Source organism: Ornithodoros turicata, chromosome 7, assembly GCF_037126465.1.
Source record: "Ornithodoros turicata isolate Travis chromosome 7, ASM3712646v1, whole genome shotgun sequence".
Lineage (NCBI taxonomy): Eukaryota > Metazoa > Arthropoda > Arachnida > Ixodida > Argasidae > Ornithodoros > Ornithodoros turicata.
This window is the reverse complement of record NC_088207.1, coordinates 3,159,001-3,184,016: the sequence shown is the minus strand read 5'-3', so window position 1 is coordinate 3,184,016 and position 25,016 is coordinate 3,159,001. Positions and strand designations below refer to the sequence as shown.

Genomic DNA, 25,016 nt, shown 5'->3' with positions numbered 1-25,016 from the left:
TGTGTTGCAGAAATTGTTCCAATCCTCTTCCAATGGAAGTCGAACATATTCTTCAAATGTCTCACAACCATGCGTGTGTAGGGGTCTCACCTTTACGAGTGAGGCCTCGGAGGGCGGATGTTTGCAGTACACCCGACAACACCTAGAATACCAGCACGTGTGCTGGAAGTATGAACCCCGAAATAAAAAGGGTTGTTCCCTTACCTATCAACCCATTCGAAAAATTCGCTCCAAAAGCTGGTGGTGTTACGCTCTTGGCTGTACAAACACGTAGGACACAGGCCAGAAACAGCATTCCACGAACCGATCTCAGACTTCACCGCGACCTACAGTCCCCATCATTCCCGCCATCACTTCCATCACACCCCATCACTCCCGGACGCCAAGGTCTCTCTGGCGCCCCCTGATTGGTCTCGTCCCCGCCAAGGGGCGCTCTCTGATTGGCGTTTTCCAAGTGACGTCTACAGAGAGGGAATTACGGAATGCTCTCAACATGCGTCGTCTGCTGTTGCCATGCGTAAGATCCAATTCCACAGAAACATCTCCACTAACTCGCCTCGGATTTTCGGCGTGATTATCAATGGTGAACGAGGAGTAAAATGGGACTGTAGATTTGCAATCGACCTCGGCGGATGCGATAGTCCCCCTTTAAGCATGAGACCATGTCAGCAATGCACAAATGACATGAAAATTCGCGCTATAGCATTAGAACGGAGAGAGACGGAGAGAGATTAGAACGGATTAGAGTCTCCGTGGAACGTACTTCTGAGATAACCTCCGGGGACCTTTTTGCTGAGTGACCTTTTTCCTAGTGACGTAATCCCCGGAGGCATTTTTCCGGGGACCTTTTCTCTAGACATAAAAGATTTTTACTATCATGTGAATCCATGCTTCTGGCCGGGGTGAGGATCTATTTGGCAGATCACATCGCTCGTTTCCAATCGCCAGCGGGCATCTCTGTTACTGGCTTTTTGCCCATACTTGAGCAGTATCTAAAATCAACAGCTATATACATTAACGGTCAGTTGTTCGCTCAAAAGACGGGTGTTTGTACTTGATCCGCCATAGCTCCTGTCATTACTGAAATCTACTTGAACACTGATTGTGTCTTTTTGTCGTTTGATGAAGATGTTATGAGTAAAAATGAGCGCGGGTGTCGGTATACCCGCGGATATCCGCGCAATTTTGTTCTTCGCGGGTAGACATTTCCGTGTCATCTCGGGTTGCCAGTAAGGCGCGGGTATACCCCGCTTTGTCTCCGAGGTTTACGCGGGTCTACCCGCAATAACCAGCAGGTGCAAAGCCATCCCCTCGGCTTTCTGTGCACGACCCGAGTCATTGTGAATATTTAGCACAAAGTACTTTCCAAAACCGATACCAAGACCTTCCGTGGTGTGACAGCATTCTAATTCACTGGCACCGCGTTTTATGGTTACTCTTTGACTATGTTTGTACGGCTAGTACGGTTGGCGTTAGTAAGCTGGCAGCCATGTCAGCACTCGCAACAGCGTCTGGCGCCTTGGAAAAGTGGCTGGTAATTCCCGACAGTCCCACCAGCAATGGCAACAGAGGCTATTGTGAGTGTTCTGGTTTCCCTTCATCCTGGCATCGTCACTGCGGATGTATCAAGTAAAAGTAAGTGCACATTATATTAAATTTTAACAGTCAGAACAACGTACGGTTCATAAACGTCGCACATTTGTCCCAATATCTTGAAGTGACATCGCAGGGATATACCTGCGACGTTCAAACAATGTCCGTATCCTGGTCTCCTAGATGTCACATGGATATCAATAGGATATTCAGGCTGATCCCACCAGGGATATCCTATTGTCCAAGATAGGACATCCTGCAGACGTTTGTCAGGACATCTGTTGTTTGTTGGGATACAGATCGAACTTCAGAAATTTTAAAGCTTCTTGTATGTCGTAAAGGCTGTTTTCTTATGTGGCAAGATACTGTTGTAAGGGTTGTTGATAATGACCAGACCAGGCGGCTTTTGAAAGAAACCATCTGAATCCGCTCCGTGTGGGAACTCCCGTCAGTAAGCAATAGCTGACCTACTATCCCCTCCGCCTTAACCTTGTTGCAGACTCTCTAGAGGTTCGTTCGTCATGTATTCTAGTCACCAGCTCACTTCGCTCTTAAGTCGTTCGTTCAGTATACCAAGGGACCTCATTCAAGGAACAGGACATGCACATACTCTCTTCACATCTTCTCCTGTACTGGTCTCTTATATATACATAATCATACCTATACGGAGAGGACGAAATAAGGGCATCTCGTCCACATGGTGGAAAGTAACTATTCTGAGGTTGCAACACAGACGTGTCACAACACACATGAGTGTGATGTGATATGAGTGAAGCTCCCATTTGGCTTTTGGCTGTCATCACTTTGCTTTTTGGTACCGTCGTTCATAATGTGAATTGAAACATTTAATGCGATGGCAGGCTCACATAGTAGCTACAGCATGGGAGAGTAGACCTCCCGAATAGGCTGGACTCGAAAGCAGCTCTTCCTCGACGTGGCCTTCCGTTTATTGTCCCTGGGTCATTATTAGAAAAATTCAAACCAACCCACCGATCGAGCACCGCGGAGTGGTGCTCGACCATTCTCAATTGTATTTCCTTCTCTGTGTAATTAAGAGTATCTTAGAGGATATGGCTCAAACGGGTTCTGGAACAGCAGTAACCACAAATTCTTATATCGTTATGCTCACTTATTTTTCAATATATGTTTGTCAAGTCCCGGTGAAACTCATAACTTTTCCTCCTCTGCCAAGGCAGTCTTGTTTACCGAAAAAGAAAAGAAAAGCAAAATTCGATGCTGTCAGGTGCTTCATTACATCATGTCGACCCGCTGGCAATGAAAGTTCTCGCTCATTACCATTTAAATAATGTTGTTTTTGGGACAACTACCAGACAACCAACCAACCATGTGGAACACTTTGTTGCGAGAGATACCCACAAGAAACGAATGTAACGTTATGAAGAGGTTTATATTGCTTTACAAGCGGTTTCTGACCCTCCTTCGCGATATTTTGCGGATCACATCTAGAAATGCTAATGTGTCTTCGGGGAGGTCAGGAAGTTCCTACTGTACTTACCTTTTCCACCACGCTCCTGATAACACCATTGAGCATCTTGAAAAAATAAAGTAAGAGCTATGTTAGCGTGCGCGACCAAGTTTGAAAGAGGTTTGCTCCCGAGTGATTTCTGAAGCACAGTCTAAATTTCCTCGGAGATAAGGACGACGCGAAATGTGAGACCGCCCTTTACTCCAGCAGCCCACATGAACATATTCATGCTTATCTTCCCCCCTTGCGCGTCTTTGGCGATATCATTTCAATATATTTTCGGTCCTCATCGAATTTCGTGACTTCTGGCGTGGAAGAACCACATCTGTGAATTGAGGAACATCACTTATCTTGGATTTCAGAGAGCGACGCGCACCGCAGGATGGCTGACGAGCCTCGAATTCAAACAATTGTCTGTGTGTCTGTGTCGTCTCTAACTGTGGTCTGCTTCGGCGATTTCTCATTGTTTACCGACGAGCCTCATCCGATTGTTACATTCTACGTACAGGGTGTTTTCTTTGAAGCGTTACAAATTTTTAATACAAAAATGATGAGAGTAGCACAGGTGCCGGCTTTGTGCGTGAGAGCATAGCGAAATTCAGATATGGATATTTCAACGTACGTGCTGGTTTCAGGGTTTAGATCAATAGATTGGCTTTCATCGTGGATTGTCTTGCATTCTGCTAACTCATTTTCGCCCATAATTACTGAGTTAAATGAATTGTAAGTAATTATTTATCTACTAGTTACACTTTGTTCGAATTATTTATCTAGTAGTTACACTCTGTTCGGGAGGATGTCCGCCTCGCCGTACAACTGAACAGCAAAAACAACATTTATGCTCCTCTCATAACTTTCGTTCAAAAATATGTTGCGGATTAAGAAACCCGTATACAGGGTGTCCCAGAAAGCGTGTCAATAAATTATACTAAGGAGACTACGCCACCCAGAATCACGGGGTCAACGACATTTGTTCTTACAGTGTTATTGCCACCGCCCGATGCGAATATAATCTAACTTAAGTTTTACGTAAGTTTTTACGAACTGGACTCGGAAATTTGCTAAGGTCGCTTTCTTACCCCATCAATATTTGATTTGATTTGATTTGATTTGATTTGGTTTTATTGTGCCCATTAACAGTCCATTAAAGCGCCTTGTGAATGGTGCACATACATGGAAAAATGGATCAAGGAAAAGAAAAAAGAAAAGGGTGAATATGAAGCGCGTGCCGAATTTACTCAAGTTCACTGTAATTGGCACGGATATTGAGGAATAGCGTTAACAGAATGCGTTACGGAGCGCCCTATAGCCTAGCGTTCGACCACTGTTAGGGCGCCCTCACTCTCAGTCCGACGAAAGGAGGTTGGTAAACCCAGTCACCAATATAGTGGCATTCTCAGCCAGCTACGAACCGGCAACCCTACGATCAGAAAGCGGGAGTGTTACGGACGAATCCCAGTTTGACGTATTCAATGTCTTCCTTTTTTCAAGCCGGTATACTGAAGGCTCAGTTCACAGAACCAGTTTTCTACATGTACCCAATCTAACATACGTCAGGTTACCACTTAACGTATAATTTATAGCGACGGCGTGATACATGAGGATTTAACACACTTAAAACTATTTACAGTTCGAAGTGACCATATGTCCTGGTGATGATTATGATTGAAACGATGAATTCAGAATCAGGTTCGAAATAGTATCCTTCATAGATTGCGCACAAGTTCCCGTCTACGTGGATGCTACGTGTAACCGTATCTTACCTCCAAGCTATAGTTTCCAAAGTCCCTCCAAGTTGGCAAGTCCTGTGTGGGCAAATCAATTCAAAGATGAGGATTCAACGTTATGAATGGCAAGTCAAGACAAATGGCATTGAAAGGGAAAGAAGATCCGCTAGATAAAGAATAAACTTACTGGCAAAACACATTGGCAACTGAACCACACTCTTAACACAGAGCTACACCATATAACACGCTCCTAGCCAACCATTGCCATTGCTGGTGGGTGCAATGGAATAATGAGGCACCTCACAGTGAGGGCCGAAGTGCTACGGGATCCAAAAAAGTTTAGAAGTGCTTTTAGTGCAGAACGGTGATGGGCTGGATTTGGCCACGGAGCAAGCAATCTTGGCATAATGAGAGGGCGAGAGTGCAGGTGATTTAGAGACACTGAAAGTGTGGATCTGAAAGCTTCGTAGGGCGGGCAACCGAGAAGGATGTATCTAGAAATACCGACAGAACCATTGCCATTACGATTTGGAGTGCAGGCTATTACACATGATTTTGAGAAGGTTCGCGAGATCCTGAGAACGACAATACAAACTGACACGTTTTCTCAAGTTAGCTCCGTGGCAACAAAGGGTACAACAACAAACAGGAATAAAGTGTTTCACCGCAGGAATTGCGATACCCTACCTCAGCGCGTCTGGGTTAATATGTGAGTGGGATTGCGATGAAGCTTTGTGGAAATTATGAAAACACTACCCATGTTCTCACACGCACACGCATTAATGAGATGATGATGTGGTGGGTCATTCCCCGCCGTTATCGCGCTGCACTGCCCCATTGTGGAAGGGATTACTTTTGCTTTTGGAAGGGATGAGAAAGTGTGGATGATGGAAAGATGTCCTATTAGAGTTCGTTCATGTTCTCAATTGACAACGTCGCTTTTGAAAACCCAGATGTTAAAACTTGATGCATTGACAATGAAGAAACGTAATAACGTGGCTTACCCTGGCCAAGGTGAGAGTTTCACGAAGCTCCCTTGACGGTCTCAGCCTTAGTAGTTGATTGCACAGCGTCTACATCATTACACTTTCAGTTAGTAAAATCGCTCCAAGAGCATACGTTCAGGCAGTTATGTTTCTCATTCTAAAGCGCTATTCTGATGTTAAAGGGGCACTAAAATGCAAAAACAACTTGATCTCAAATGAAAGTCAGTGTTTCCGTTAGCATAATACAAGCAAAATTGGCTCACACAGCGCTATCGTTTAGAAGGAAAACGCAGTGAAAACAGAGCCGTCTTTGGCGGCAACGAATGGGATCCCCAGGAAGCAAAGATTGGCGGCATCCAATGAGACAGCCGGACAAGCGCACGCTTACCTATCGGGGTCGTGTGGGCTCGTGACGTGTCCGATCGTATTGTTCCGAACATGCGCGGCATGATGCGCACTGCTTCATTTTTCAATACCGATTCACTGAATTGTAGCCTACAACAGTTCTCGCCGAATGTTCCGCCGACAACATTTATTTCCACGTCCTTCGGACGGCGACGTCAATGCGCTTCGCAACGCGCACTATGTTTTTCACCGGGACTGCTCCATGGCGTGCACGCGCGTACACTCGCAGCATGGGCTAAAAAGACCGATGCACGAGCTGAAACGACGTTCACTGCTTATCGCAGAAGCGAGAAAGAGTCCGGTATAATGTGGATTGTAGCTCCGTAACGGAACCAAAGTTTTCAATAGACGATTTCAGAAATTGCATGGATGGCCCGCCAGACAGCGCCGTGCTGTGAATGCCCCACTGTACCTTGGGATTTAGTTTGAATGAGTCAGACAGAAGAAGAAGTGCGCAAACGGTTTCGGTGTTCCCTCCTTCCTTCGAGTAACAGGCAGGCAAGCACGAATGTAAACCATTTCCCACGACGCATTGTGCGATGCGCGTGACTTGGGCGACGGAGGTCCCCCATGCGGAGCACAAGGGCAATATCTGAAATCGCCTATTGTGATAACAAGTACGAAATTCACATAGCTTGGAACGCGATTTCTAATGAACTTGTTTTTGCATTTTAGTGCCCATTTATGGTGTGTGAGAGAGCGATACTGTTATCCGAAGTGTTCACCGAAATAGTCTCTATGCTGATCGACGCAACCGAACCACGTCCATAAGCAAGTTTGTTTAACGCGCTTCTTTGCTTTCGCGTTCTACGGCAGGATATCTGGCATACAAATGGGGTACTCTTGAATATATATGCCTCCTGAACGACAGCCTGGTGCGACGGGGTCACGCCTAGAGGAAAAGAACGCGTAATTCGAGACAGTACGCTCTTTTCCCAAACCGCATTCAACGTTGTTCGTACCCACACTCTCAGAAAAAAGGGTGGAGCAGTTACACCATTTAGGAGGTAATAGTTGTCGCACATGTTGTGCCTAAAAGGTTGCAAAATTTTACGTGCTACCTCACTCACTGCCACGAATGATAGGGTGACCCCTTCTGATTCAGTGAGCGAGGGGGGCGTACGCCTGTTTGTAGCAATTTGGATATATGATAATCGCTTTTACCACCCTTTTACAACCTTTATGAGACGTTATACTGACCTAGGTGGTAACTAAAGCTTCCACCTTTTCAAACCCTTCTTTTTCGTAGGGTGGATTATTCATGATTCCGAGTAGGGTGTGCTTGGTTTCTTGGTCCTGTCTTTTTTTAAATAAACATGCTCCCCACACCCACCTAGGATGCCAAATACATGGTTCTATAAACAACATTGTCAGTCAGTCCATCATGAGGGGCGTGGCGGCAATTTCGACGTCCTCTCCATCAGTAACACTTAAGAACCCACGGTTCTGATAGGAGAGTCCTTCATACCCTTAATGTTCTGGGACGTGATGGTAGCCAATTAAAAAGGATTGCGCAGTCTTTGAACATGGTGGCATTTTCCCTGCACAGCCACTAAGGCTCACTCCAGAACCAACCCGTTTTCTGACTTCCTCACTAGTCAATCACAACAGCTCCTAGTATATGTGCTGAGCTTTAAAAAAAATTGACGATTTTTTTTTTTTACTTTTACAGAACGAAAAGGACTGCATCGTATCAGACGCTAGGACCAGCGCAGTGTAACATGACGTAACCTTCAGGGCAAACCAGGAAGGATAAAAAAATATCCAGACTGGATTCCACCCTAACAACCGCACGATATAGCGTCCATGGAGTGTTACCGTGCCTTTAGACGAGCGACGTTTCCCATAACACTCCATCGGAAGCTGCGAAAAACGATCATAGTTTTCTGCTGTCACGTGAGCGCTCAACGTCGTGCCTTCGCGTGCACTGCAAACCGTGGGGAATATCCTGCGACACAGCGACAGGATATTCTGTAGCAGACGACAGGGAAAGACGGTAGCGGTGTCATCTACTAAGTGCGCAGTGCACCACTCTTCATATTTCGTTACCGTGTGAATGCTCAATATAATACGGGGAGGAACTTCTGCTTCGTCAGCAGTATTTTTGCTTTTTCTTCCACTCCAGTCTTCCATAAACAAAATACAGAAGCCGACACTGAAGATTTTTGTTTAAGTTTAATTTGTACAAGCTTTCGCGTGGAGGTCCACGCTTCCTCAGGTACTGTGATCAGGTTTATGTGATCTACAGGACTTGACTCCTCTCTTCGTATACGCATCTACAGTCTTCCGTAAGAACATCGCTCGTGTGAACACACGGTCAGTGTCCAGTTTTGTGGAGTTCCCGTACGAAGTTCTGCTGGAAAGTTGGGTATTTCATACGAGTGGCAAGGGGGGGGGGGGTCCATGGATAGTTTCATGCATACACCTTGTACAGCAGTTACCCAGCAGTAATGCGATACAGTATGCGTGTATTCACACGAGTGACATCTCCACGGAATATTCTAGTGGAAGAAAAAGAAGAAGAAAACTGCTCACGATGAGGATGCGCCAATGCGTGCCATGTTGAGCATTCGCACGGCGCCAGAATATCAGAAACGGCGTATCGTGCACGTAGCAGACGACACCATAGTTCCTGTCGTCTGCTATGGAATATCTTGTGGTTGAGCCGCAAGATGTTCCCCATGATTAGAAGAGCAAGGACATGACGGCAGCACAAAGCTATGACGTCTTGAGTTGATGAAAGTGGAGCAGGTGCCAGGTGTACTTATGCTCAATTAAACTATTAAAACTCCACTGGCAACTACCACTTTAAAACAGTTAAAATCATAGATTTTCGAAACCCATACCGATTTCTTCATCAAAAATGAAATACCGTGACATCCAATCCCGTTATTTGTCAAGCAGGGCATATAGCAATCAGGAAGTGGACGCGATTGTTTGTTCGTGCGTTCCTTATTCTTTTTGATATGCCAGGATTCGAGGTGCTTCCTTACTTCCCAACGCACTTCATTTGCCAGAATGTTCGGGGTGTCTAAGTCTACCGTGTGACCTGTTTTTCGCACGTGTTCGCAAATCTGAGTTTGTTTGTCAGTGTCCTGAATAATAGCGAGCGTTAGTAGACCGCTACCGGTAGTCGGGTAAGCTACCGCGCCTATATCGCACTCTATTGACAGATAAAATTCTGAGTCACACTTTCGTTGTTTGTTTTATTCCTCACATCTAGTCTCCTGAATTTCATCTCGCATATATCAAAGTGAACTTGCAGAGAAAGAGTTTGCAATAAGCTTGGACATTCAAATGAATATGACGAAGCGACATTTTGTTATTTCCAAGAACGACTTCACATAATGTTTCGAAAAACGCTGGGGTAAGTGTGCGACTTCGGATAATAAATATTTCAAGGTCACTAAGTTTCAGTTATGTGTTTTACTTGTCAGGATATATACATCCTCTCAGGATGCTTATTAATCAGTTCTCTCATACCATGCAAGTTCCGAAGGGTTTCGTCAAAAAAATAAGGTATGTTTAATACCTCTAAAGAGCATGCTTTTTAGAAATATGAGAAAGCCTTCGGCTTTTGCTTACCCATTTGGCCCATTCACCGAGTTCGTTGCCCTTTGCAGGTTCGCAAGAAGAGAAAACAATGAGATTCACACGTAAGGCTTAGGTTATGTTTCGTAGTACTGTGTCTTTGTTAACAAAGGCTCCGGAACACTGTTTCATTAATCAAATTATGTCTACCTATTTACGGACAGCCCAGTTGTGTGATACACTATTTTGACAAAAAGCGTAGAATTATTTCTCAGAAAAGTAAAAGTTCAACAAGAGAGATCGCATGATGTTATACGGGGTGGTCCATGCAAAATAACAATTTGTGTTATTGACATTAGAACAACGATATCCGCTAGAAGCGGTCTTTTTCTCTATTTTACCATTATTAGCAAGACAGGAGAGAAATTACGATTCTCAGGGGTGACTCCGGATGAGTCCTGCCCCAGGCCCCCTCCTCATGTCTCCTGGTGCTGGCAACCGTCGGGCCTTGGGTAGGGTGGGCCCAATCAATAGGGCGAGATCAATTCTTAAACTTTTCGAAGAGATGAATAATTTATTATTTTATTTATTTATTATATTTCTCGGGTGACCATGAACGGCGAAATGGAATCTCTACGCTGCATCCATGATGACACAATGATCGGCTTAGCGTCAACCGCAACTGCTCAATGGAGATGGAATAACTCTATGCGCAAATGGACCACGGACAACTTTCCAAACGAACGTACGCTTGATTGAAAGCCGCTGACGTGTCTGCCTTTCATCTATCCAGATTCCTCGTTATCCGGAAATCTCGCTAGAAACAGTCAATGCGGGATAAACAAGGGTCGAAAGCATTACGAAAATTTGTTGAACGTCTCACCTTATCGCGTTTTCATTTTCTTGCTGAATGCTTATAACCCCGACTTAAATTACAACTCACGTCAATACGTGCTATTCGTTGCTTTATCTGAATATCATGCATTCAGCTGTTAGAAAACCCGGTTGAAAAATAATCTGTTTGTTATGCGAGGAAGATATTTGTGGTTCGTTACGCTGTCTATATAAATTTACGGCACATAATTTAACAGTGACGCTTTCGTGGAGAACTGAAGTAATCTAGAAAACATCATGTTCTACGGCTGCTTATCTCTAGTGTAAACTTCTGACTTTCAAAAGCGTGTAGACGGAAGACGGTCTACACACTTATAAAGTATGTAAAGGACGATGACAAGGAAAGAGGAAAGACAAAGCAGCTTTTGGCATCTCAGGTAAACAACGTGCGAAGAATGCGGACGCCTCTCCTGTGATTTGGATCACCGTTGTGTTGTTCTGTATTACTTAAAAGTACACTCCGGCACTGCAACATAACAATGAGTATTTTATCATTTTTATGATGCAGTGACGGAGTGTACTTTTGGGACGAACATGCCTCTCCTTGGGCTTGGACTTTTTTTTTTTTAATTTTGTATTTATCGCTTGAAACGCGATGGCGCACCTGCAACACCCTGTCGACTGTCCCTACAGAGAAGCCGCCTCTCAGCACGAGAGATGACATCAAGAGAAGCTGTCACCCTTTTGCCGTTTGAAACCCACACCCATCCTGCGAGCTGTAGTTGTACGCGTATCGTGCGAAGGACCTGGTGGCAGGGATTTTAACATTCCATCCTTTAGGTGCCGGGAGAGTCGCCGTTCATAGCGTCAGTAAGTTTGGGGTCGGTCTGCTAAACGTACTTACTTCACGCACGTCGGATACGATCAGGTATAGCTGCCTTTGCATTCGCATTTTGTCCGTTCGAGAACAGTTTGCTGAAAATCTTTAATATAGCACAAAGTGGAACGTCCAGCTTACCTCTAGAATTGGAATTCCAGATTGTCCAGACATTGTTAGGAGAGCCTGGTTGAGACAGTCGAGACATTATAAATCAGAGATAGAGGGCAAAGAAAATAGGGCAAAAGACAGAAAACCATCTCCCACGGTTGTCCGAAACAGATCCCAATGTTCATATCGGAATACCTCTGTGGGGCTCCACTGGGATATTTATGGAGGGACATCCGTAGCCGTAGGTCTGCAAGGTGGACGTTCGTAGGAAGTTCGAAGCCCGGCCTAATGGATCTCCGTAGTGTATCCGCTGGAGCAATATCATTATTCTACGGATATCCCTACCTCCGTCAAAGTATATCCGATAGACATCCGTGGGACATAATTTTCTGACTGGCGATTACTCCAAAGCTACGGAAAAAAAAATTGCTATACTTTGAATAGCACGCAAAACGCCTCATGTGTGTCCCTTACCGAGGTCACTTCCTCTCCGATTGCAGCCGCTGCCTATAGAGGATCAAAACGCGTGCAACAATGGGGTGAGTCATGGCATAAATAAAAGAGAAAACTTCAACGACCTCACCAACTTATATTATTACTAGAGGCTCTTAAATGGCTAAATAACTAGAAATATTCATTGACTCATCCTTCACAAAACCGCTCCGGGTTCGCTTCATTACCTTGCGAACCTGAGACACGTGCCCAGTCCAAAGAGATATAACCTGCAAATAAAGTCGCAAACCCAGTCATACTCTGCCGTGTGTAATTACCGAAATTGGACATTGCTTATCGCATTGGTATTACAACGGCCGTTCGCCGTCAGTGGAACGAAAATTCACGAGTTCATCATTTTAAGGCTCGCCAGACATTGGTGCAGAAAGAATGAACCAGTCCCGTTCACAACCCGAGATCCCAAGATTGGAAGATAAGCTCGCCTTTTTCACTTAGTTAATGTTAATGAACGGAACCTACTGCACACTACCGACTATGGTGAGGGTTTGAAGAAACGATATATCTCATTATTCTTTGGCATACATCTGCCCCCTTTAAAAATGTATATCCGAGTTAAATAAAGAAACGGGTCGCGGGAATGTTCGCATTAACACGTTGAAATCAATACTGTAATGCACGCAAATATATGGCCGGTGAGTAACCGCGATTAGCCCACGACAACGCCGCATGTATATTTTTGAGTCTCCAAGTAGTTGAAAGTGTCTCTGAAAATATATGCGTACCAAGGCGTTTGTCTCCACCTTCACAGCCTCCGCGTTGACGAACTGCAAATAGAACGATTCATTCTCGGAATTGCATTATTGCACAGCGTGATCACTGAAATTCAATTACAACCAACGGAATTACGACTGAGCTATGCTGAGAGGATGTAGACTTGCACAACCGATTCTCGCCTCTAACTTCGATGTCGAGCGGGACAGGTGTGAATGATTAAGGCTACATATCCATATCTTGTACAGTGTAGAGGTCAACACTTCCTTTATCTCCCCATGAGCGAAAGTTGATGTGTCAAATGCACGCGACAGTGAGAGAACGAACAAGGAAAATATCATTTTGCAAAAAAAAAAAAAAAAAAAAAAGCATATGAAACCATCATATATCTTCTTGTCCCTCGCTCCCGCTTACGGCAAGGACGTGCCGTAAGTAAGTGAGCATTGCTGCAATGTCCTGCAGTATTTACTGCAGATGCTGTAAGTTAGCCCCGTGACTGGTGAAGACAAGGGTAAGCTGTTCACACCACCACCTAAGTTACCTTTGTTAGTTCTGCGAGGGCTGCAACGTAGTCGAACAAAGCCTGTAAAAGAACCAGTTTTATTTCCGCTTAAGTGGCAACAATGAAGATGGAGTATTTGTCTTTCTTTCTGTCCCGTACCAAAGGTTCGACAGTGAACAACACATTGGACTTAACCGTAGAGAAACATCGTCTGCTCTTCTCCTGTATCATGTGAACGAATTAAGATTACATAATTGGTTAATCTATTCAAATCCGTACTGAAGAAAGCATGCCGTTACGCGAGCACGCGCGTGCACTCCATATGACAAGTGCAGGGTCGGATGACTGTCAACACGGCTGTTCTGATGCTCGTTGGTGCAATCTGTTCAGTTTGAAATGCGCCAAGTACGAGAAGGGCTGGGCATGCCAGAATAACACACGAAAGATGCACGATGGTGATGTATGTACATTTGCGGCGAAGAACCGAAAGACACTGGCCTTCGTTAATAAGTAGTGGAAGCTTGCGCAGTCTTTCACGATATTCTCGTCTATCCCATCCTTCTCTTAAGTTGCGCAGTTCAAACTGAAAAGAAAAAAAAAGGAGCGAAAGAAAAATGTAGCAAGTGGCTGTCACTTGTCCTCGCACTTTTTCGTGGTACAAGTGCAACAATTCCAATGGCAGCGAAATGATTGTCAAAATCGTATCGAACATTGAGGAAAGTTTTATGCACTTTGAGATAAAGTGATACAGTAAACATCATCATGGAGGGCGAGTGTCGTACATTGTTCTCCTTCGTTGGAGGGCCAAGCAAAGGAGAGCAAGTGATTCCTAAAACCCCGGCAATTGCCGAACAAATTATTTAAATATTCTATCGCAGGCGGAAAAAACTATTATTGGCGCAGGTGGCGCCAGTTGGCATTGAGAACGTTGTAACTTTCCGTTATGTAGGATAGAATGCTACCACAATCATTCTGCCGCATCTGGCCATAACCCATAATGCAGAGGCGGCACCGTATTTTCAAACTCGTGTGTGAATCAGTCTTTAGAACAGCGTGAAAAAGATGTGTTTCTCTGGCCAATAAAAAAAAGTTCAGGATTCAGGAAAAAAAATTCAGGATTCAGGAAAAAAAGTTTACAGGATGAAATTGGGGATAGAATTACATCTCCCCTGTCATCATTAGTGGGACGTGTTGAAATATTTAGGTTCGTTCTTCCTGTTCTCTGTTGGTGTTATTCGGATCGAGTTGTATCCAGAGACACGCAGCGCCCTCGAACATGTTAGCGAGCAATACACACATGTATGGGACAAGCTAGATTGTGCGACCTTGAAAACATGAACCAGCATCTAGATGTAAGCCATTGTAAATCTGAGCAATAATTACCGCTTCGGAGTCATCTTCCGCCGAGTATTTCTGGGGTTCGATCTGTAGAGGGTAATAGTTAAAAGGTAAAGGTAGCATGAAGCAATGAACCCACAGAAAAGCGGGCAAGCACTACATTGCAGACGTTAAGTCATATTGCGCTTGAAATCATACCGCCGAATCGGTATTTTAGATCTGAAACCCACGACCTGCTCCGTCGTGGGCATGGAGGAAGGAAAGAGAGGAGGAGCCCTACTGCTCGGAGAAGTGAAGCCGAGATTGGCGGCACTCCAGTAACATCAACGCTCGCTTTCTGGTTTCAGTTACATACATCTCTATGGGAGCCCGCAACGCATGTACAGGGTGCCCCACCGAAAATGAGCCAGGGGCTAAAGCAAAAACGGACTGCTCTACAGAAATGGAACCAACTGCACGTGCTTGGCAGTTGTCTGGTCTATCCAAAAATATGTTTTTCATCGCCCCTTAATTAGCGGTAATTAATTTTCTAACTTTTTAATTGTCGGTTTTAGCTCTCAGATATCAATGAGGAAGTTGTAGCACATGTCGCAAAAGACACAACTGAAGTGGCTCGAGGTCGCTACGGCTTGTGGTTTCGTTTTTTTTTTTTTTTTGTTTAAAAGGTGGTTTGAGATGCTGGGCAGATCGCTGCCCACAAACCGGCTCCCGCGCGTGACGAATCCAGCGCCCTCCGGCGTACATTCACCTTGAGATTAGCACCTGGAGACCATCCTTGGGCCACGTCACACAAGAGGAAGATATTTCACCAGTTGCACGGCACATCTGTCAGAGTGCACTGGAATTGTCGCCCGCGGGCGCCGAATTATGCAGAGCGCTCTGTGGTGCACACCGGCTTCTGAAACCAATTTTTAAACTCGCGAAAAAAAACGAAACCACAAGCCATAGCAACGTCGAACCACTTTACTTGCGTCTTTTTCGACATGTACTACAACTTCCTCATTGACATCTGGAAGCTAAAACCGACAACTGAAAAGTTAGAAAATTAATTACCTCTAATTAATTGACGAGGGGCGATAAAAAATATATTTTCGGATAGACCACACCACTGCAAATCACATGCAGTTGGTTCCATTTGTGTAGAGCACTCACGTTTTTTGTTTAGCCCCTGGCCCTTTTTCGGTGGGACAACCTGTATAGTTTCGGAGTACTTGTAGAGGTGTGGTGGTAGCGCGCCGAAGTGGCCCCAAAGTGGCATGTGCAAAGCGACCTCATTGGGCTATTCAGGTAACGTGACCCTCTCGCGGCTCCAATGAAGCTACAGCTCATCTCCTATGCTGACGTCACTTGCCCCACGCTTCTCTCTTCTGTCGAAGAGCCGTTGGGGCCTCTCCTTTTCTTCTTTCCACCATGGTTGTGTGTTTGTATTGAAGCATTAACGGACGCGACGCGAGATGGCGCCACTGCATGTGTTCTTGCTCTGGGTCGATGGTGTTGGTTGCAAAGCAGATGAACTTCTTTGATGGTTACATTTATATTTTTTTGAAGGCAAAAGTAATGAGTTGACTGACTGTCAGCGTGCGCTGCTGTGTACGACAGTTCTTTGCATGACTGGGTGAACAAGAGGGAGTATTCATTGTGTGGAGGAAGCGCAAGGAGCGAGACAGCATACACGAGGTACAGGATACACTCCCCAGATTGAGGATGGTTTCCAACAAGGTGTTAGAAAGCGTAGACACTCAGCGCGAGAGAGCTCAAAATTCCCTCTTTCATTCAAATAACTGCAACAAGCTTATTGGCTCAAAATGTGGTGTTGTAACGTTAGTGGAAGTAAAATTTGTTTGTATTTTCTTGCACCCTTGCACGGGCAGGGTGTCTTCTTGAAAAGAGGACGGAAGGACTTACCACAACATGCTTGAACAGAGATGTGCCCTCGCATGCGTTAACCTAGGTGAGAAATAAAAGAATAATGTTCCCTGCAATAGTGGGTCGAGAATCTCTGCCATGTAGAAATACCCCACCGCTAGCTATTTCTATCTCAACTCCGGTATCTGCAAGCGGGTAGCTAATTCTGTGTTAGGTGGCAATGTCACTTCGCCGCATCAATAGGATTGATGTAGTGTAAGAAACGGTGGACGCTGTTCGGGAAGGGTTAGCTACACTGTAAATCTGACACCCGTTGCGTACCTTTTGTGTACCTCTCGGAAGCAGTGGGACCCGAAGGATGAGGTACACAACCGGTCTGTTGAGAGAGGGTGACAGCGAGAGGGGGATAGGAAAAAAGCGGTCGCAAAACTCGCGCACCGCTCGAAAATTGTGCAGTTTCTATATTTCTACTAGAGACACAGAAAAGCGCTAGAGTTTCGGTTCCATAGCGGAATCGGCTCCTCGAGGTTGGGCTCTACAACTTTGCAATTTCGCGGTCAATCTATTCTCACCACTAACTATGAAGGTTAATTATGAAAGTTAATTAACGGCTACATTAATTACTGATACACCCTTGATAATCACACTGATACCTTTGAGCAGACTCTAACAAGAGTATATATATATTGAACGACTCTTCTAAAAGAAAGTAAATCGCGAATTTATGAAAATTCTGGAAAATTACGTGACACACCCTGTATATCCCAAACTACAGTTTGGACTGTGCTTTGAAAAGGTGGTTTATTGTTTGATTAATACTTCAATATCCTATATCATTCAAAGTTCCGTCCGTTTCTTGCGCATGCGACAGGAAACTCGGTGCCTAGCATTGCTGCGGAGCTGTCATCGCAATCGATATCACCCGAAGGTTGTTGGAATGTATGTTGCAACAGGCGTGCATCAGATCAATGCTCGCCTGGTGGTCGACCATGAAAGAGCAAGCGAGGATGCGATTTTGCGTCGTAAGGGGTAAGCTGGTTCTGTGTTTGTTGGCCGTCTCTGAGCTTTCCCGAGGTGCTGATCAGGCTTCAGTTATATTCAAGCCAGGACTGTTGTGCTGTATATCCTATCGAGCAGCAGCTCCAGATCGCGCTCTGCCAGAGTAACGGCATCTCATTCGAGACGATGGCTGGGCTATACCGGTGAAGTTACGGCTGCTCCGTTTATGGCCTTAAGTTTGCCGTCTGTCTAGGGTATTAGTTCGTGTTGCCTCCGCAGATTTCAGTCTCGACTTTGCAGGTATCGTTGTGTGAAGCGCAAAGCTGGTTAAACCAACATTTTGTTGCTGTGATGATTTTACTCAGCTGTACGGTTCGAACATTGCTAATTTGTGCTTGAACACTCCATTTCAGACACCTTTCGGTCCAGTTGCTCAGAAACTTCGCTTTCTTTATGCCATTTGACGAATTGACATCCAATTGACTTTTTTCACATTTGTGTCGTATCCCATCGGCGCTCCAGCGAACCACACTCGGCGTGCGCCAAAACAATCACACGTGGGTATAGCTTAAAGGACCAAAACCGGTCTTGGAGTAAGGCTGACATGTTCGCGCTGTGTGTCACTGGTCCCCATCCAGTAGTTACCATTCAGCGCCATCTATTGAACACGGAGATAACCTGCTCCAGCGCAAACCCAAGGTGATCGGCGCCGCCGTGCATGCGCATGCGCAGCTGTGAAAAAATGTCTATTGGATATTAAATGTCCCGTGGTTAATCGTAGGTCACCAGAAGAACACGCGCGGACTGCACCGAGTCATAATGGCTGTCCATTGTCCGATGTCTTGTGACATTGAAGCTTGTGTGCGTGTGTAAAACCCTTCTTGACAGTGTGCGCGGAATGTTGTGTGTGTATGATGGTGCCAACACTGTATACCACTTTCAAGGTACGTATTTTCAGAATGAAATAGTTTGTTGTGTAGAGCCTCATTTCACACATACACCAGTGCGGCACAACAGTGTTAAATTTTACCGACACTTGACAACACTCTCTGTGATTAGCAATCTCGATATATGCGCCACGACAACGAAGGGAATAAGCTTTCGTGGAAACATTGTGCTACAGGATTATGGAATTACAGGTTTATCCACCGTTTCGTCTCGAAATCGTTGGCGCCCTGCTTTGGAAGAATAGTTTCTTACTTTTACGTGCTCGACTTCATAAAAAAAAGTCATCCATTTATTAAATGTATTCCTTTCGAACTTTTTTTCTCAATCTAAGTCCTAGGCGGGAAGCGGCACTCTTTCCCTCAAGCATCGAATGAAGTTATGAATGACCAACAACGTTACACCAATAGGATATATTTCACATACCTTGGGTTCGTTGATGACATCCTGCAGGGTCACCTGTGTGTTGCGGGAACGGAAGCTGCATCTAAGCCATCTACTTATATTATTAATGCACAATGAAGAACAAAAAAAAAAAGAAACTTGAAGGCCAGCATGATCGCAAATTCCACTGGTCAATCGCAAGCGAGTACCTGAGTCCGCTACGGAGCAACAAAATCGGGCACATATACGGACCAGGGAATGCACCAGAAAAGCAATGGCGCTTCAACCAAGATCTTGCATTTTTAAATCAGAAGTTCACCGCATAGCGCGCTCTTTGCCAACCACCATCCCCAGTGACAGTGCCCCCTGATTGGAAGGCGTACGACTTTTTGTGACACTTATGCGGTTATCCTAATTGTCAAAGGGTGGTGGTGGTGCTGGTGGTTGTGACGGAACTACTTGTCGTAGCCGGCCACGCTCACTCGAGCAACGTCACGCAAGGGTGCGTGCGTGTTGGGCCAACTTCTCAGTGAACGTCTGAGGAAAACTGCACATTCCCCGTGCTTTCCACAAATCAGGAGTGATAACTGTATATTTTTGCGCAATGGTTCCCCTTCACCGCGCTATGTGGTGAAGTTCTCTTATGAGAGTGTTCCTGCATCCGGCACCGTATTTTGTGGACCCTATTCCATACAGAACCCAGCGGAGAAAGGCATTGCTAATTGGTCCGGTTAGAAGAAATAAACTGATCGGAGCGGGTAGGCGCGGTAAGCGTTCTTCTTCTGGGCACCGTCCTCATCATTGGCATGGTGCCTAAAGGGTTTGGTATGACGTGTTTAAAGGTTCATGCAAATTGTGGGTCAACAGCCCGGTGGGAAGAAAGGGTCCGTACGGCGCTCTACGGCCGAAGTGAATGGCCGCTTTGATAGAGTGTGGAGGGGATGGAAGTGATCTAGGCTCCAGACCTGTTACAGAAAAATGGGAGGTTCGCGAACACGTGGACGAAACGGGACAACAGGCAAGAATTGGCAAACATAGCGAAAGATAACGAGGTTAGCGGTTACGTGGGAAAGATTCCAGAATAAGCAAATTTTTTTTCTTTTCTTTTTACTATTTGTACCTGCAAAGTTGCGGCAGGCAATAAAGGAAGCAGAAAGCAGTGGCCATGCAGAACATAACAGATGATGATGGCCTCTGCTTTCTGCTTTCTTTATTGCATGCCACAACTTTGTATTATAAATCCTAAAAAGAAAAAAAACTTTGCTCGTTCTGGAATTTTCCCTACGTAACCACTAACCTTTCGCTATGTTTGCCAATTCTTGCCTGTTGCCCCGTTTCGTCCACGTGTTCGCGAACCTCCCATTTTTCTGTAACAGGTCTGGAGCCTAGATCACTTCGTTCACATAATCCCCTCCACACTCTAACAAAGCGACCATTGACTTCGGCCGTAGAGCGCCGTACGGACCCTTTCTTCCCTCCGGGCTGTTGACCCACAATTCGCATGAACCTTTAAACACGTCACACCAAACCCTTGAAGTACCATGCCAATGATGAGGACGGTGCCCAGGAGAAGAACAGAAGAACAGAAACATGTCAGCGGCTTCTGTCCTGAGGCAACTCCCTTCCTACATCTCTACCGGTTCGCCGGATTTCTACCCATCTAGAAGGGCAACGAGTATTCCACGCCAAGCGAGTTCGAGTATAGAACCAACAGTCGTAGGAATCGCCGCCTAGTTGCTGTACGGAGCGTCAGTTCACATGCATTGTTTTTACTGGCACGGTGAGATATGTTAAGACAGAATGGCGATCATGTCCTTCGACTGCCAGTATACAACCGCCATGTAACGAAGTGACAAAACCAGTTTCAGTACTATGTCGCACTTATTTTTTTATTGCTGACATCTGAAACACTGCTATACAAGGAACTACATTGTGCTCAGCAAGGAACCACAGGGGTCGGGCAAGTGAGTGTGTAAGTTCTGCACTGTTAAAACAGCACTTCACCACATAGCACGCTCATAGCCAACCATCATTCCGAATGATATCATTCTGTGCGTTGATCTGTTGAAAATGGGTGGAGCCTCCTATCTGAAAACATTATGTCACATTGTCCCAGATAGACGCCTCCCCCCTATTTTGAACAAATCAGGACACAGAATGATATGATTCGGAATGATGGTTGGCTAGGAGCATGCTATGTGGTGAAGTTCTGTTTTAACAGTGTAGCACCGCCAACCAGAGATACTTGCACTAGACAGCGCATTTCCAATCAGACGCAAGACGTTCGTGCCTAACGACTTGTGTATGTCGATACCTGACGACGATGTCAAACCTAACGATTGTCTTGTCCCGTGTTATATGTCCGTCTGTTCGTCCCCTAGACTGTCTGCACCACAAACATTGGGATATCCACCTGCAGACAGCTGACATGTCATTTTGGGGTAGGTAATTGGTGTCAAGGTTGCGCGGACGTTCGAGGCCGACACTTGACGACACTTTGTACTCATAATCAGTACAATACGCTTTCGCTCTTTCCGCATTATTTTTTCAATCTTCTCTGGCTACTTTCGCACGCAACGTGCCAGTCTGAAAAGCGCCCCGCGCTCATTTTGAGTTGAAATGCGAAGTTTATTTGAATACTGGCGCCAGGGGTGACACGTACATGCAAATGGTCCGTTTAGGTCCTGAAAGCAATGCTGTTTTAACGCACTGCACGTCCGGTGTACTCCCCGGATCTTGCCCGACCGAATGCAAGGTCTTTTTTTCGAAGCTTAAAGAAGCTTCAAGAACGACGTGCACTAAACAGGTCATTATGCTGAACTGTAACATAGAATTATGACATTTCCTTGCCGGACCGAGAACATTTCAGCATCTCCTGGTATGGCATATGTGACGATCCAATGCAGGACAGCCGGTCTGCTGAGAACTGTATGGTTTTTAATTGTGTTCTGCTCTATATAGAAAGACAGATATTCATGGCATATTCCAGCAGGAAGCATACCGGATAAGGTATGAACATTTTTCTTGTCTTCCTAAATATACCAGGTTGCTCATCGGCACGCTTTCTGCACAGCAGTGCGAAAATTAACGTGCCCGTTGTTAAATGTACTACGATATACAGATGCTCTACCGTCTGGAAAGTTTCGACGCACTTTTTTATCGTTGATATTTACATGTGCGACACTGTTGGCGTCAAATACCCTCCACTCTCCCACCCCCCGTGTGCAAGAAGGAACCAAACTACGCAACAATAACATCTTTCGCCTTTACCAACATGGCTGTCGTCATCCGCCATTCACTGACAACGACGGACTGCGCGACAAGGTACTCGAGCGGAGTAAAACTGTGTCGCTCCTTTCCACTTCCCCTCGATAAAGGATGAGCCAGGAGTTTCAAAAACGCAAATTTCACTGGGCATGCTTCGACCAGCAACTGATTGTGAAATTTTTGCAGAAATCTTGAGAAAAACACGTGTTTTTGATTGGGATAACGTGTTACGGCTATACGCTTCCGAATTCAAGAAGAAAAATGCTGACTTTCCTTGGCAGTTTCTCGAGATTAATTATGCAACTCAGCTTAATTAATACGTACCACGAACGCAAACGACCTCAATGTGTGGCAAAGGTCCGTGTGAATGTATTTTAAGTGGTTCCATAATTTTCTGAAGTAAAACACACTTTCAGGAATTCAGTTGCATTCTCTCGTGGAGCACCCTGTATTACAACTACATATCGTACGTTTAATTTCATCATACTGATCTGATAAAATGTGATTACTTTTGGTGAGATGCTAGTGCGAACGTGATCAACGCCGAGCACCCATTCTATTACTTGGGTGTCACAAATTCTGCAGTATGATTTACCTCCAAAAACAGTTGCAGATCCTTCATGGGTCCACGGGACTGGTTAGCGTTCTGAAAGTAAATTCACAATGTTAACCAGGCTAACGACAATATTTCTATTGAATCAGACATTACCCAAGGCTCCGTACACCCTAAGACAAAAAGGAGTAAAATGCGGAGTAATTGCAGCTTCTCGTCCCCTAGACTGCAATTAGTCCCAATTTTAGTCCCTTAAACCCGGCATTTACTCCTCAGGAGCGCAAATTGTCACTGAACGTGGCAAATGGTCTTCCGAATGAAACAGACTACGTGAATATGTGCTCTTGGTCAATTAATTTGATGGCATATGGCTGCATAACTCAGCCAACTTATCAATTTTCCGCCCAGTCAGAGTAAGAAACAGCGCTTCTTTCTTCGCAAAATGTATGTCGCAAGATTTTATATGACTCGATAGATCATGGTTGACCTTTTGATTTAGAGTATTTTCATGCGTGGACACGAGCTATGTACCTGGGACTCTTAGAACAGATTGTGAAACGCAGCCTCCACTCTGTGACAGTCCCGAAAGGGACTATTTTGGTGTCAATGCATATAGTCCCCAAAAGGAGTAAAGTTGTTCCTGTTTTGCTTAGAGTGTACTAAGCTCCGTGTTATTCTTGATATGAAGTAATGGCCCACCAACTAATATTTCGTCTACTGTCAGGCTGTTCGTAGATGATTCAGTTATCTACCGAACAATTGTGTCTTCCTTTGATCAGCGTATGTTACAAGACGACCTTGTGAACGTGTACACGAGTGGTGCGTAACAATGCACACGCACTCTTAGCAAAAAGGGTGGAGCAGTTACACCTTTTAAGAGGAAATAGGTTGTCGCATATGTTGTGCCTAAAACGTTGAAAATATTCTACCTGCTATCTATGAACGATAGGGTTACCGCTCTGATTTGGTGAGCGAGGAGGGCGTACGCCTTTTTGTATCAAGTTAGAGATACGATAATTGCTTTTACCACCCTTTTAAAGCCCTTTATCAGACGCTACGTTCACCTAGGTGATAACTCTAGAAGTTCCCGCCTTTTCACGCCTTTTTTTTTCGTTAGAGTGTGCCATTAAACCTCCACATAAATGTAACATTCCCTATTGTGGTCACCGTATAGTCCTCGTGCCACGGATGATTTTACGTACACAATTAATGACACGATGATCCACTTCCCTTACTGTTATAAATATCTTGGCGTTTCCGTTTAATCCAACAGTACATGGAACAGTCACGTTGAACACATTTCTACTAATACAGTAGGCGTTGATTTAAAAGAACCCCTCCTCACCTAAAGCATCTGGGACACACTTGTTGCGTACGACCAGAACTGGAGTACGCCTGTTCTGTGTGGGACCCTTCACAAACTTATCTGTCCGGGTCCATTGAGCGCATCCAGAACAGATCTGCCCGTTTCAGCGCTAGCGACTTCTCTTTCTGCACATCTGTATCGTCATTAAAACGTAACTACATTTTCACTAGGGTGTCTCAATACTCCCCCTGCACCACACACACACAGAGGGGCTTACTACAGCCCGCAGGAAGAACATTTTGTATGGGAGAGAGTTCAGGATTTTAATTCAATCTTTAAGGTTATTTACTGAACGGCTCTCGTAAATCGTTATTCAGGATGATGGCAAGAAGGAAAGAATTGCGAGCGCATTTTATTCATAGAAAAAGCGCAAGGGCAACCGTGCCGTCGTTTGTCTGGAAGTGCCAGAGAAAACCTGAGACTGCACAGACGGCCCCAAAGCGGCACAGTGTACTGAAAGTCGAGTGCAATGTGGGTGGACGGGTAGGTGGATATAAGGCCTTGAACAGGCTTGTGAAACTAAAAACATTGATAAGACACATACCGTCCACCCTTATTGCACTCGACTTTCAGCACATTGTTTTACCTGGGGGATCTCATCTCTTGGGGAAACATAGACGTGGAAATTATCTTACCTCTATGAAGGCATTCACGTTGCTTGCCATGTAGTCGATGACCTTGGAAGGAATAAGACAAGCGTGCTATGTTCATTGATATAACTGAAGGGCGGAGCGTCCAGGTCTAGGATCATGCGGGAAGTGGCAGTGTTTTTGTCATCCCAGTATACATGCGCCTCTGAGAACCCTAGATATGTCGCACAAGACAGGAACCACATTATGGGGTAGTGGCATAGATATCAAACACTCTTCGAGGACCAGCATTATCATTGAACCAAATGGATAATGTGTGCAGGCAAATATCACGGTGATGACTCTTAGGAATGGCTGCCGCGTTCCAGTGGCTGTGATACTTTCATAGATGTGGTCCATCATCTCACGCACACATCGTATTGCACACTGGAA

General features: G+C 45.1%; 1 protein-coding gene and 1 long non-coding RNA gene across 3 annotated transcripts; both read right to left on the bottom strand.

Annotated features, from left to right (window-relative positions):
• Positions 1-741: 741 nt before the first annotated feature.
• On the bottom strand, positions 742-13,507 carry LOC135399703 (uncharacterized). The gene is made up of 9 exons (XM_064631436.1): positions 13,436-13,507; positions 13,316-13,357; positions 12,786-12,827; positions 12,231-12,272; positions 9,783-9,812; positions 5,811-5,879; positions 4,843-4,884; positions 3,110-3,145; positions 742-852 (listed from the first exon to the last, which is right to left on the bottom strand). Exons 1-9 carry the CDS (start codon positions 13,505-13,507, stop codon positions 742-744), a joined length of 486 nt encoding a protein of 161 aa, XP_064487506.1.
• A 3,012-nt stretch (positions 13,508-16,519) lies between these two features.
• On the bottom strand, positions 16,520-24,674 carry LOC135399460 (uncharacterized). Of its 2 annotated transcripts, none has more exons than XR_010424280.1 (4): positions 24,630-24,674; positions 22,671-22,721; positions 18,851-18,883; positions 16,520-16,561 (listed from the first exon to the last, which is right to left on the bottom strand). It is a non-coding gene; the product is annotated as an uncharacterized LOC135399460 (long non-coding RNA). The 2 variants fall into 2 exon arrangements; XR_010424281.1 differs by lacking the exon at positions 24,630-24,674 and adding an exon at positions 23,974-24,023.
• Positions 24,675-25,016: the final 342 nt, after the last annotated feature.